General features: G+C 40.7%; 1 protein-coding gene across 4 annotated transcripts in view; it reads right to left on the bottom strand.

The window, feature by feature from the left end:
• Positions 1-13,967, bottom strand: part of CRACD (capping protein inhibiting regulator of actin dynamics) — a 147,417-nt gene that overhangs the window by 14,293 nt on the left and 119,157 nt on the right. For all 4 annotated transcript variants that reach the window (XM_064449479.1, XM_064449478.1, XM_064449480.1 and 1 more), the window contains 3 exons: positions 4,212-4,376; positions 1,682-1,750; positions 220-402 (listed from right to left, as the gene is read on the bottom strand). In XM_064449479.1, the coding sequence (XP_064305549.1) occupies positions 220-402; positions 1,682-1,750; positions 4,212-4,376 (417 nt within the window). The remainder of the gene's footprint in view (positions 1-219; positions 403-1,681; positions 1,751-4,211; positions 4,377-13,967) is intronic.

Raw genomic sequence — 13,967 nt, 5'->3', positions numbered from 1 at the left:
TTGATTTCAAGACAAAATGAAAGAAGCATGGATTTTGTTTTGGCCTGAAGACACAAGATTTGTCAAAGAAGCTTTCAATAGCTATCTCTAACAGTGTTCAGAACATCTTAAGACAGCCTTCTGTCTCTAGCTACTCCTGGTTCACTCAGTTACGGTTATTTTGTACCCAGCTTCAAAAGCAACCGCTCTCCTCTCGCTATTTGACCAGTGATTCAGTACCTTTGTTAGTCTTTTGTGGTTCCTTGACATCCTCTGCTTTTTTGGCTTCACTGACAGTTTGTGTTTAGCCGCACTGTTGTCTAGACGAGCAACAGCCTGGGGAACTGCATCCAAATTGATTGTTTCAATTGTGCCAGAACAGGAAAATTGTCTTTTTGGCCGAGATGATTTGATTGGAGTGACCTGTTTGTATCACAAACACAAGAAGCTATTATTAAGCTATTTGGTCTATTTAAATAAATAAATCATGCACACGCCAAAAAAAAAAGCCTTTGCAGTTTTGAACTAAAGGAGTTATTAGCAGAAAAGGTTTCAAACCCTGTTTTTCCATTTTACAGATCATGAACTTTGGACATGAAAGATATAGCTGTAATATTTTCCTATTTCCAGTACTACATGTTTTTATACTTTTCACTTAAAAATTACTTAGACCATTCTAACTGAAGTTTTTTCACAGTTTAGCTCCACTCAGAAGTTGTTGGGAATGGGATGGGCAGAGGCAGAGTTTTAAGCAACATCAAACACAGGGACATTTTAAAGTTTGCTTACTATGGAAAAATATCCACAGCTTTAAATAATTCAGAATATGCACTTCAGGCAAGAGCAAGTCAGATTGACTTATCTAAGCATTATAATAGAACAGAGCTGTACTATCTGCATGGGAGATGACTACGATATTGGATCTCAGACTGGCACAGTGCCTACAGAAAACCTTCCCTCCAGTCATGTGGAGTTGTCCAAGCTAGCACCAAAGAACAGTAAAAAATAAAATGAGACAATACTGGCTCTGATTGGTGCCTTTTCCTCTTGCCCTTCAAATGTTTGGGTTCAGAAAGTGCAAATACAAAGTGGTTTAGTGAGGCTTCTCTCATGAGTAAATACAGTGGCACTGTATGTCTAGACATGTAAGAGTGAGCCAGTAATCAGTCTCTGCCGTAAGTCACTGAGCTGTCATCCTGAGACTGGTATTTGGCACAATCCAAGTGGAAAAAGACGACAGAAAAAAAAGAAGGGAGAAAACATCTTCTGTAAGGGAAGAAAATCACATACATTGTTTTCAAGACAGCTCTGTAATCTTCTGAGGTTAAACATATGCTAATTAGGGAACCAATTACTTACAAGCTGATGGAACATTTTGCATACACTTATTGAATTACATGTAGGCATAACAAAGTAATAGAAATACTTATGAAAATTATGGCTCTATGATTAATACATCAAACGCAGGAATGCTGCAAGACTGGCAGAGACCGAGTTCTGCCGTTTCCTGCAATCAACTCTTACAGATTTCTCAATCGTAGTTATTGCTTATTTACTAGCCCCCAAACTGCACAACAGTCACAAAATCTTGGATGATCATGGAACACTGAAATGTGTATTAAAGCAAAAACTGGCTGTCAGGCTTCTAATAACTAAAATTTGAAGTTAACGTGGTGCAAACCAAGTGTAAAAGTTCTGTTACCTTTTCTTCCACCTCATATCCTGTTCCAGGCAAAGTCATTGTTCTCAACAGATCTGGGGTGTCAGTGGGCTAGAAAACAAGATTACCACAGCTAGATATTAAAACGCAAACGATTTAATAAATATGGTTCAAAGGACTTGTGAAATCATGCATGTTAGAGTAGGATTTTTTACCCTGTTTGCTGTCACTGCAGCATTGATGGATAAACAATTCTTGTTCCTAAATGCTTTGAGTTTCTTTGCTGCTCCTTGAATCACTGCTGTTACAAGACACTACAAAAGGCAAAACACTCACGCTTCCTTAGCAAGACAACCAGGTTCCAAACCAAAAGAAAGAGCACGGCTTTGTAGGATTTCAATCAGCTCTTAATTTTCTCCTGGCCTACACCTAAGGAAAAAAATAGGAACCTGATCCACCAGTTACCTCTGCTGCAAAGAGTTTCAACTCCAGATTCTTGACGACTCCTTACAAAGCACACCGGCTCCCCCAGAGCAATCAGAGCCTATCAGTCACTAGGACTCCTTAGCTACCGTCCCACTCCAAGCCATCTCACGGGAGGGGATTTTTAAGGTGCAGGGGTTGAAGCAGCATCCATCACACCCAGAAACATAGTTTGTAATCATTATATGACAGTATTACTTCATAACCTAATGACTGTTGGGATCCAATTACGCCAGGTGCACACAACTGTATAAAGCGTAAAAAAATTAGCTTTACAAAGAGAGGTTAAATGAAACACAGAACTCTTGCCATCAATCCAAGTTACTCAGTTGGGAAAATCAAAGGACACAAAGCAACACAGGAAACCTGTTTGAAGTAGAGCAGCACTATGTGGTCCTGGCCACCAACTCCTGACAGAAGCCACCTTGTCCCCCCAGGACCTATGCGGGTAAACGCGCAGAGGAGTTAGAAGGTCAACAGCAGAGACAGGAGCAGAAACCAGGCAAGCTGCTGCGCACCAGAAATCTCTGATAAAGCAGGTAATGAGGAGTGCCCAGTAAAAGAAAAGGAAAGCACTGAGTGCTCTGGCTGACCCTACACATGTATTGGTTTGTTGGTGGCTGCAATCTCCTCTGAGTAGGGATGTTTGCTCCTTCAGTATTTGGAAAAAGAACTACACAAACGGGCATTAATTTTGTTTTCAAAACATAATAATTAAAAGAGTATGTTGTAAGGACCAAATCTCTCCCTCCTTACTACCCAAAGACGCTCTAGTGTTTTTTTGGTGCTCGAATTCTTTTCTTCTTCGAGCTGGAGGTCACTAGACGACATTTGGGTGCCCTGCAGGCCCCAGCAAGAACACTGTCTGCCGAGAATGTATGTTGGTATCACACAGAGTCTCGCCTCGTACCAGGGTGCATAGCCAAAACCTGTCCACAATCCCACTGCACTTCTTTGTGCGCACAGGATGCTCTTGATTCACCTTAACAGACTCAAAAGGGAGTATTTGTGAAGCACAAGACATACACCTTCCTTTGACTGCATTTTTATCTTTCCAGACTGCAGAGGGAGAGGCATGAGTGTGTGGGTCCCAGCGAAATGCCTGGCCCCCTGACAGATCCAACCACAGCCAAGAAGGAAACGGTCACAGAGGAGCTATGTTGCCCCTTGAAGACTGATGAAGAATTTGGGCCACCTCAGCCACAAATGTCCCTTCTGTGTGTTTGGCTGAATGTAGGCATGAGCTGCAGAGGATGCCTTGCCTTTCACACAGCTAGCACTAGCGCTAGTAACCGTGAGCTGAGGCCCCCTGCCCTGGTGTCCCTCCAGGATCTTACAGGCTGTGTGCACATGTTGGGTTGCCGGGCATGAAGTCAGCCTCCTCTAGGCAGAGGAGGATGTCCGTCTGTCCCTTGCGCTCCCTTCTGCCATTATAGCAACACACAGTACCAGTCTCACCTTAGAGGATTTCCAGAGATCTTCCATCACTCACCGTGTTTCATCGCTGCCTGAACGAGGCCCTTCTGGACACCTGAATGCCTACAGTTCCCGGTATCAAAATCTTCATGGATAATTTGAATAATTATTTGAATTATACTGGATGTTTGGATTTAGTGAGCATTCTCAAAATGTTTCTCCCCCTTTTTTGCCTTCAATTACTGTCCCCAAGAAATATGGATATTACCCCCAGGATTTTATGGATTTAGGCTCCAGACCTTTCTCCTTTTGGAATTATTTTCCTTTTTGCCATTTGGTGCTGTGCACAACTTTCCATGCTGGGAAATCCGTATTTCAAGCTATTTTCTGTCTCAGAAAAATTTCCTGTCTTCTAACTACACTGCAAGTGATGTATGCATTGCTGGAGGTTCAGAGCAGACTTTCAAACTGGTAATTCTGTGGGACCCGGCTCAGGATGCCAAGAGCACATGCTTCTCACCAGTCCAAGAAGCACAAGCTCAGAGATCCCACCCACATAAAACAGCCCGCTAAGCTCAGCTGCGTCTCACTGGAGACATCTGCTATGCCCCAGTGGACTTTACTGTTTTAATATTGCTATAATGCCATGAATACATCGATTTAAATTGCTTACTTTATTACCACTGTCTGAGATCACTGTGTCCTGCTGAGTCTCAATCTCCATGGGGCTACTGAGCAACACATCCTCTTCTATACCAGCATTTGCCTCCCCCATTGTCCTCACAGAAACTGTCATTTGTGGAGGCTGCCCAAATTTTATATTCTTGGCCAACTGTTGCTGAAAAACAAGAAAAGAAAATAAGGTATTTATATTATGAGCAAAACAAGCCAAGTCTACCATGCACCCCTTCTCCACATGAAAGCTGCAGAGAAACACTCAGGGTAACTTCTGACTCTGGCCAAGAAGATGAACATCGCTGCAACACTGGCCACCATCTTTCTCCCCGCAAAGTGACCAAGGTCAGGAATCTACTGCATGACTTCTGATTTTGGATGATCAACTTCAATGCTCATCAGTGTTGCCAACTTTTGAAAACTTACATTGATTCTTTAAACATTACTTTTCTTAAAATATATAGAACAAGACTTTATTTACACAAGCTAATTAGGAAGCCTTACTGTTGCAGAGAAATAGGATAATGAGCCAAGTGTACACTGAGAAGCTAAAACAGCCCCAAAGGCAACCTTTTTCTTCTCCAGCCCTCAAACCCTGCATCTCATGCAGCTGTAGTTCAAAAAGATATCCTTATTGTAAGGTTTAGTTGTAAGTTTTAAATATTAAGGGTCTGGCATAACCCTGCTTTAGGGGAGGCAAATTCTTAAAGGAGGGGAAACCCAGCTTCTTTTAGATGCTTGATCTCATAGGAACAGCACACAAACTCATGTCTGCTCAAGCTCACACGCACTGCCACATCACCACTTTTGCACAAAGAAGTTTCTGCAGGGGGCATACAGTAGACGAGCAGATAAAAGAGCTTTCCAACCATTTATTTTCATTGCTGAAGTAATCTTCTCTCAAGGGTTACAAGAAAGTACCCTTGAATTATATCAAACATAAGATGAATAAAGTAAGTAGCATATAATATGTGTGTATCTGGTATGGTGAATTGGAGAAATTACAGCCCTGGCTACTGCAGAGACACACACCATACAGTCTTCAAAAGTGAACTTTTTTGCAAAAGCATTAGACAAAATTCTCTAGAAGGAGCAAATGGAGTAAGCAACATTTATTGATAGATTTTGTTCCTGAAATATTTCAGGGAATCGTTCTCAGTTAGGAAGGACGGAACTGTGGAGTTATTTTCCTGCTTTACTCTCTTTCAAGCACAGAAAATTCTCCAAAGGAGATCTCCCATTTCTGTCTTTTGTTACTACGAACATCTACAGCTCAGCAATACAGTTTAGCAAGTCACCTGTGCAGCTTCTATTCAGTGGGAACATCAGGTACATAGATGGACCCCTGACATGAGTTTGCCACTGAGAACTGCAGAAGACTGCAGTAGATAGCATGTAAAACAAAGATTTGGGGTTTTTTCCTATAGCACAGAATCAGCAGCATGGCCTAGGCATGCAGTTGGCAAGGGAAGATATGCTTTAGTAGCAGCAGATGAACCTCTAAAAGGGTTCAGCTTAGGTCAGTCTTGCTTGCCATCGTTGCCCAGTGGACTAAACTCTCATACAAAGTTTATCCATATTACCCAAAAACATTACCAGATCTCTGTATTGAACTATTAAGACAAAAAGTACATGCAGAGACTCCTCATAATCAGGTTGTTAAAGTAGAATAGTTTTTCTTAGTTTTCTCATTGAGTTATGCATTATTTATGCCTGTTTGGATTTTGGCAGAAAGTAACGAAATTAATCTAGTACATGCTTTTAGCATAGTGGGCGGTTTTGAATGGCAGAGTTTTATTCCTGCCTAGATTACTGGCAGTGCACGCATAGTCTAAAGGCAAGGGTTTCACCAAGTCCTCCTAAGCTTTCATGTTAGCCGTGCAGCGCTCTGACTTGGAATCTTATATGTTTCCACTGAGTAGATGGGGGTTGGAGAGAGCAAACATGTCTGTTTTAGATAGTGTGAAGGCTGTAATTCTGCTCTGTTGCTGCAGGTCCTCTGATGCCAGTAGAAAATGACTTCAGAACAGTTTCTTAATTTGTTAATGTGTTTTCTAAGTTGAGGCTGCTCCTTTTTTCTTACAAAAGCCATATTCCTAGACAAATAATTCTCCCAGGCAGAAAACTGGAACTGTCAGCATTACCTGAACAACTACCCAAGAAACTAAGGATTTGTGCATCTGTTCCATAGCGAGAATGTGCATGCATGTACAGATTGCTTGCAATCTGCTTTGGAGGAAGGGATGGTGTGTTATTCTCTTGATCATCTGATCAAGTTCTTGATCTACAGTGTGTGCAATGCACAGTGGGAGTTGTGTGGTGATGGAGCTATTGTGGAGAACGGTCTGTGCTTTAAAAAGACTGGCCTTTATAATTGTCATCAAGGATGCTTTGAGGGGTCTGCTTTAAAAATGTGTATTTGTGCATATAAAAGTTTAAAATGTAATTTACTTGATATTTCCAGGAAACAGCGTATCCTCAATAATTATGGACTGTACACAGGTTTGCTTTTTTTGTTGTTTTAAACTACTTCCAAGTTTTAAAACTGTATTTGCTCAGATTTGCATAAATTAGTTTGAATATTAAAAAGAAACTCTAGCAGCCCTCACATTCCTTCCATGACAGAAGGCTACTTTCAGCATTATTTATTTCTTGACTTTTTTTTAAAAAAATTACCTTAAATGAGCACCACTAATAGTTTTACATTGGCCAATTTCTTTTAGTGCATTCTAATCTCCAAAGCTGATGCTGAATACCAGATGTCAAAATTTCAAATAGCTTATTTTTACCACTGAGCAAATTTATTCTTACTGCTTTCAAAGACCAGTGTAAAACCTGCTCCTTGTTCTTTTTTAAAACGTGCTTATATTGTAACTACAATGCAGTTATCCTCTCTCAGGAAAATTCATACAGATACATTCTCTAACTGGTCAATCATAAAAATCCTAGAAATGCATCATACCTGAAAGAAAAGGAAAAACCTACAACTTTTACTTGGAAGAACACACACAGTCCAACCCAGAGATGGAGAGAAACATCAATTTAATCTGTGAGGCCATTGAGAAGGCGTATTCCCTGAAAAGCAGCATCTGCTTTAAATTTCTTAAAAGTTTCAGTTAGGCATATATTTCTGAACACAAAACTATAAATCCTCTGTGCTTGAGAATGCCCTGTGCTGACAGTATGTGGATGATGGTTGCCTAAGGAGGATTATTTGCAACTCCGGTCATTAGAAGTTGCAGGCGTGACATTTTGTTCTTCTACCATTGCACAGTCACGCACGGCATGTTTAAATACCCTTTTGGAAATCTCCATAGGTGCATATTGGTCTCAGTTAAATAAACCTGGTCTCCTTTGGATTTTGCAAGAAGGCTTGTAATTTAGCAGCCAGAAATCACCATCCTGCTCCAAAATCTAGCTGTCAGCTAGAAGCAGGAGGAGACGAACGTTTCCTGCCTGCACCTTCCGCTTCCAGCCTTATCAACTCCAATGGGCTTTCCCAGTCCCTCAGTTTGCAGCCAGCGGGCAGCTATTCCCACAGGACTTACAAACCATTCTCAGCACTAAAACAGCATGGCTACCACATATGACAATTAGACATACCGTGAAACAGCAGCTGGAGGGAGCACGCACACAGGGGTGCTTCAGAATAGGATCACCAAGCTGTGCTCCAGCCCAGGTTTAGCTCATCCCCGATTTTTTTTTCTATGAGATTCAAGAGATGCATGAGAGCTTGTCTATTCACACCCAACCCGGGTGGCTATTGGTGTGGTGCCATTCAGCATGAAGTGAGGGGCAGGGCTGCACATCTAATAAAGGCAAAGAAATACTGGGGATTCAGAAAAATATATTAAAAGTTTGCACTCAGCCAATTTTTAAAATCTTCCTCAGTAACTGGACCATGACACAGGCCCATTTTATTTAATGCAAAATAATTTGCTAAAATGTGATACTATTTAACTGGCATCTTTACACCAGCTTACCATTAATAACTTCAGAAATAAAACTCCTAAGTTAAATTGCTCTGCATTGGTTGGCACCTGCAGCAAATTAAAAAGCTTAGACTTTCAAAGCACTCTTTGTGTTTTCATAGGAAATGCCACAGAACAAACTTTCCATATTAACCGGCAGAGAGCCCGGATCGGGCTGTACATCTCCTCTTTCACTCCAGTTTGGCTCCTCTTCTGCGTACATGCCTGCTTGCATGCATGTTGGATTCAGCCCCCTGAAACCACATCTTTCTTATGGCTCCGTGCCTGGAGTGAAGCCAAAACAGGATCCGCTGAGCTGCTTGCTCTGTTCAGTTAAAAATCATTCAAACAGAGTGTACTATTCCAGCTGATTCCATTCAAGCAAGTCTTACAAGAAATGCTGGGCATATTTTGCCTACAACTCAAATACTTATTTTTCATGTCTCTTTGCAATGCCCAGATATAAAAATAAATGTAATAATATTTTCTAGTGATATAGAATTGTGAAATAATGACTTAATCAATAATACTTGTCCTAAGAAGAGCCATACTGTTGAAATTCCCCTTGGTCCTGTACAGTCTCTGACAGTGACCCAAAAATCAAACGCCTTGGGATCGTACAAGAACAGGGCGAGCCCATACTGAGATTTTCCTTGTAAACGCTCCAGTGATTTGTGGCATCTGAGGACTTTTGGAGTCAATCGCCAGTTGGGAACTTTTCCCTTATGAATTTGTTTCATTGCTCCTTGAACTTTTATAAATACTTCACGAATAACAGTGCTGTATGACAATGAGTTCTACAGTCCAACTCTGCATAAAGAACTATTTGTTTTGGTTCGAAAGTGTTACTAGTTTCAACTGAGGCTCTTGTGTTTTCATGGTGTGAAAGACTGAATAGTTGTCCTCTATTCATTTTCTCAATTCCACTCATGATTTCATGCATTTCTATCACATTCTCTCTCTTATCATTTCTTTTCTAGGCTGAAAAAACAGTTTAACTAATTGTTCCTTCTATGAAAGTGAGTCCACTTCTTTATCCAAGCAGGAAAATCTGCAGCATAACTAAACAAGCAAAACACCCCATATAAGCATTTTGGGTTTTTTAAATGAAAGAGAGAGAATAAACTGGAAAGTATCGTGTGAGAAGTTATAGTGGTATAGTAGAGGCTTTAGAAAGTAAACTAGATGTAATATTAACATGTAAACCTACTGAAAAAGGAGGAAAATAAGAAGTACTACCACAGGTGTTTTAGTTATAAGGTGCAAGGAGGGAACTATTCCACCCTCCATTGCTGGAGCAGCATGTGGTTTGGGGCATTACCCTTCAAGAAAGGTTTTGGGAGAGACCAAAGTAGAAGAATGATGAAGCAGCAAACTGTATATGGGTCTCTAGATACATGTATTTGCAGCAAACCCAGATGCAAATGAAGATGTCAGTATATGGTGGCAATGGATCACATAGAGATGCTCGCATGTTAAGAGCAAGACTTTCTGGAGAAGCCGGAAGATACAGGATCTGTGGCATTTGTCGCTTGAGTCCCTTCTTGCACAATACCAAAAGCAAAGCAGATGTGAGTACAGAAAATGGAAGCTTATTTCCATGAGTTAATATGATAACAAGAGGGTCTGCCCCAGAAATGCTAAAATGATTAAGAAAAAATATAAACTTGATTTATAAAGTGAAAACAATTGTCAAATGTGAAGAAAACAATTAGGCTGCAGTGCACTAGAAAATATTGGCAACAAAGAAACGAACTGTAAGAAATACAAAGCTTGGCAATCATGCAGTGAAAATTCACTTCCAATTCTTTAAAATGCAGAGCTTCAAGTTGAAAGATAATAGCTTTGAGGTTTAGAAAACAACTTCGTAGCCTTGTTGAGATGTGGGCAATATCAAACAGAAACAACAATGGGAATGGCTGGTAGACTAGAGGTGTGCAATGCACAGTAGGGGAAGCACCAGGCTGATCATTAGCTAAGATATGTTAATGACTAAAAGAAATGGGATTCAAAATTAAACAATCATTAGGTCTGACAGGAAGAAAATTATTGGGGACATTCATCATTACAAAGTCAGGGAAATGTGAATTTAAAAAGTTGTTCTTTAGAATCTGACCAAGAAGTCTGGATCCCCAAGACAAGTTTTATCATAATTAATATTTGTGTAATAAATGGGTGTTTTAGAAATTTACAGAGCAGAGGGTTGGTTTGTTTTAAACGACGTGGCCATATGAAACAAAAAAGATGTAGCCCGGTAGTTCCTAAATGCAATAAGCCATATGCCATAGTCAAACTTTAATATTTCTTGCGACTGACTGCCACAGCCTCATGGATGCCAGATGACCCAAGAAACTTTCAGTGAAGGCAAGAGGTGGAGAACAAGCTGCCCTCCTGCCTCCAGAGGCAGCAGCAGTGCCACACCACGGTATTGTCACAGCTAAAGGGAGATAATTGCTTAGACGCATCAAGATACTGACGCTCAAAAGAAGTTTCCATTTTACTTGCTGCAGTTTTTGTGGGTCTGAAACAAAAACTGTCTTTTGTTCGTTTGCTGACCATTTCTGGCAAATATCAGTAGTAGGAAGAGTCACAGCTGCAAAAAGAGGTGCATCTAAGACACTTTGATGCAAGAAAAAGCCCCTGCTAACTTAGGAAAGGGAAGGATGTAAAAACAAGCTCCCAGAGTTTCTTTTTGCTTTGTTCTGACACACTGCTGGATTTCGATTTTAAGCATTCACTGTGTCTCATTCATGGTCCTGTATGAGAAGTGAAGCAGCAGATCCCAAGAAAACAAATGAGTTCAACATTAAGAGTACCAGTGCCTGGGTACCATCTCTTTGTGGGAACAGGTTCAGTCTAGCTTTCTATACTGGATCTTATAAACTAGGTAATGATAAAACCCAGCAGATCCAAAGGACAAGGAAAAGACTGCTTTTACAACAGCAGATGACTTGAGCTGACACAAAACAACTACAAGATACAAAAAGGCTATTGGAGGTTAAAAGGAAGTTTTTCTCAGCCAGGTTGACTTCTGGCACACGCTAAAACCTTTGAACATAACAAAATCCATTCACAGAAAGCCTGATAAGATGAATGCTGCCAATCTGAAAATCAATAAAAAGAAATTACAGCTATTCTAGAAAGAACTAATTTACCTTGCACACGTAATCTGAAAGAGAGAATTCCTATAATAAGAAGCTGAACCAGTGCATACACTGGCCAGCTGTCCAGACTGCCACAGAGGTTTGCACCATTATACAACAGTTTTTGTGGGTTCACCAACACTCCAAAGCCAGCAGAAATGAAAAGCGAGAAAGGGGAAACACTTTGGTGGTCGGCAGAATGAGATCTAGCACCACCAGTATCAAATGGCTTGCATTTCTCTTCTGATTTCAAAGCCCTTTTCACCATGCTATCGGTTGGGCTTGTAAGCATGGTGCCTCTTCCAAAAAAGATTTAAATTTCCCAGGAATGTGCACAGTACCACCCCCAAAAAAAGTTAAAATCTGCAGAGCTTTTGATTTCTGTTTGGAAATCAAACTAGCGAGTTCAGAGCCAGCACAGGGCACTGAATCCTGGCAACACTTCTTTACTGAGGAGCATCTTGCCAGGCAATTGGAAACTAGAAATGCTGTGCTTCCACCGTGGTGTACAAGCCTGGGCGAAACCACAGTAATGTTGGTGTCATGGCAATGACTTTACCAGGAGCTGGCCCCAGAACTGGTTTTAAGGAGTGGAGCGCTCTTCAGAAGAGATGACTGTCCCCTCTTGTTCCACTGCTTGAACACAGACATTGCCAGTGGGAGTAAGCTTGCAGAAAGGGTCTTCAGAGTAGATACAAGCTTCTGATAACTGAAGACCAAGTATCAGTGTCTTCTGTGACTGCAAAATCACGCAGCAAACACAGCCTCCTTTTGAAATACTTCAGCAGAAAAAAAAGGATGGGTATGGAGTGCATAAAACCTTTAGACAGGAATGATAGTCCAGCCCTAGGACTCAACTCTAAGGTCAACCTAAAAATGTGCAATGGGATTTTGGCATGATCTTGTCCTAAAACTCAGGGAATAGTTGCAGAAATCATGGCTAGAGAAATGGAGACAGTTATGTGCTGGAAAGCAGGTTTTGCAGATACAAGAGATGGCCCCTGGGCTTGTTATAAGGAGCCTTTCCATCGAGTTATTAAAGTAAATCCATGGACATTTAGATGAATATATATAACTTCTGTGAAAATATATAAATTGTTAAAAGTATCATTTACAATCTATTATGCATTTGCTTTCTGACTGAATGGGTTGCTCTAGATGTCACCATCATCAGTAGAGTGGGAAAAGCTGAATCAGGGATGTTGTTACAGGCTGGATTGCAGCTATGTTAAAATGATAAAAACGAACTACTGTCCTTCAATTTTAAATAAAAAGGTAACCACACCTTTGACATCAAGCAGCTGAAACAACACTCCTCCTTAAAATACATGCAAGTAACCACACCAAAAAAAGGCTCATGCAAAGTTCACGTTAACAAGAGTGTATCGCTGTTTGTTTTGTGACTTTCAAGGGTGATAATTTTTGCTTTAATTTTCTTGAGTTACTATTTGCTTAGTGAAGATGGTTGTTAGCAACTGCAGTTACTGTGCTTTTTATCATGTCTCTGAGTTTAGTGAAGGCAATGATTTCCATTAGAAATTTTAAGGTGAGTCTGGAAATGGGAGAAGCCGCTCCTACAAAGCAAAAAGCTATTCAGAGAAAAGCTAATTTACTGAAGCCAAGACAAAGAGATCCAACAGATAGGGAGAGCACAGCTCGCTGCAGAAAACAGTGAGTTCTGTATCCAAAGGACACTAAGGCATTCTGCAAGACAGGTCCAACTACTTCACTTCTTTGCCCAGAGTCAGCAGTCATTTAAAATATAATGGTTTCTAGCCTGGAAAGTAGCACACATTGAATCTACCTGACCCAGGGAAATCTAAGCTGAAAAAACAGCACAGAGAAATTGGAGCTGTCCTCGTGTGGTTTAGACTTCAAAGTTCATCCACAGTTAGCACAACCAATGCCATTCAGGTGCTCTGTCTGCTGACAGCGCTGCGCAGGAAGGAACAATTTTGTCCTGAATGGTGAATCTGTCTACTGTGCGTGATCTCTCACTCACCAGAGGAGATGGACTGCGGGTAGACTTTGGAGGTAAAAGAAATCAATGGTATTTTACTAGTCAGGTACCTACAGAGCATTAAAAATTTATCAGCATTTTGACAAGGCATGGCAACACCCTGAGCAATAAACTGAAATGTGCTTCTGAAGGACAGCTCTTTCAAGGTCTAGATAGGCATAAAGCTGGGAATCTTACAGATGTTTAAGAAGTAAGGCAAAAAATTAGTTAGAGCACTAATGGGACAGAGTTCTGGAAAAGAAGGGAAAACAGGTCATGTGAAGCTCTTTAGAAGCAAATACACAAATGTGTTATTTATGTAGTTACTTATGTGCCGTTTGCTTTGGAGAGATAGATATATCCACCTTTCATGACAACCACTGAAAGGACAGGGAGAAAAAGAAGGAGAAAAAAAGTGTAATATGGAAAAAAAGAGATAGTTAAATTGGCTTTGCAGAGAAGTCTCACTCTGCATGCCCTTCTCTGCCACCAACACCATCCTAATTTTTTCACTCAGTACCACATCTATGGGTCTCAGGCATACAGATCAGGACATGCCAAAAACATGAGTTCAATTCAAATGAGTTCCACAAGATGCAGACATTTCTGCAGACTTGCTTGCAGCATCACTGCTGTCCCTT

Source organism: Phalacrocorax carbo, chromosome 4, assembly GCF_963921805.1.
Source record: "Phalacrocorax carbo chromosome 4, bPhaCar2.1, whole genome shotgun sequence".
NCBI lineage: Eukaryota > Metazoa > Chordata > Aves > Suliformes > Phalacrocoracidae > Phalacrocorax > Phalacrocorax carbo.
This window is presented reverse-complemented; position numbering and strand designations above follow the sequence as displayed.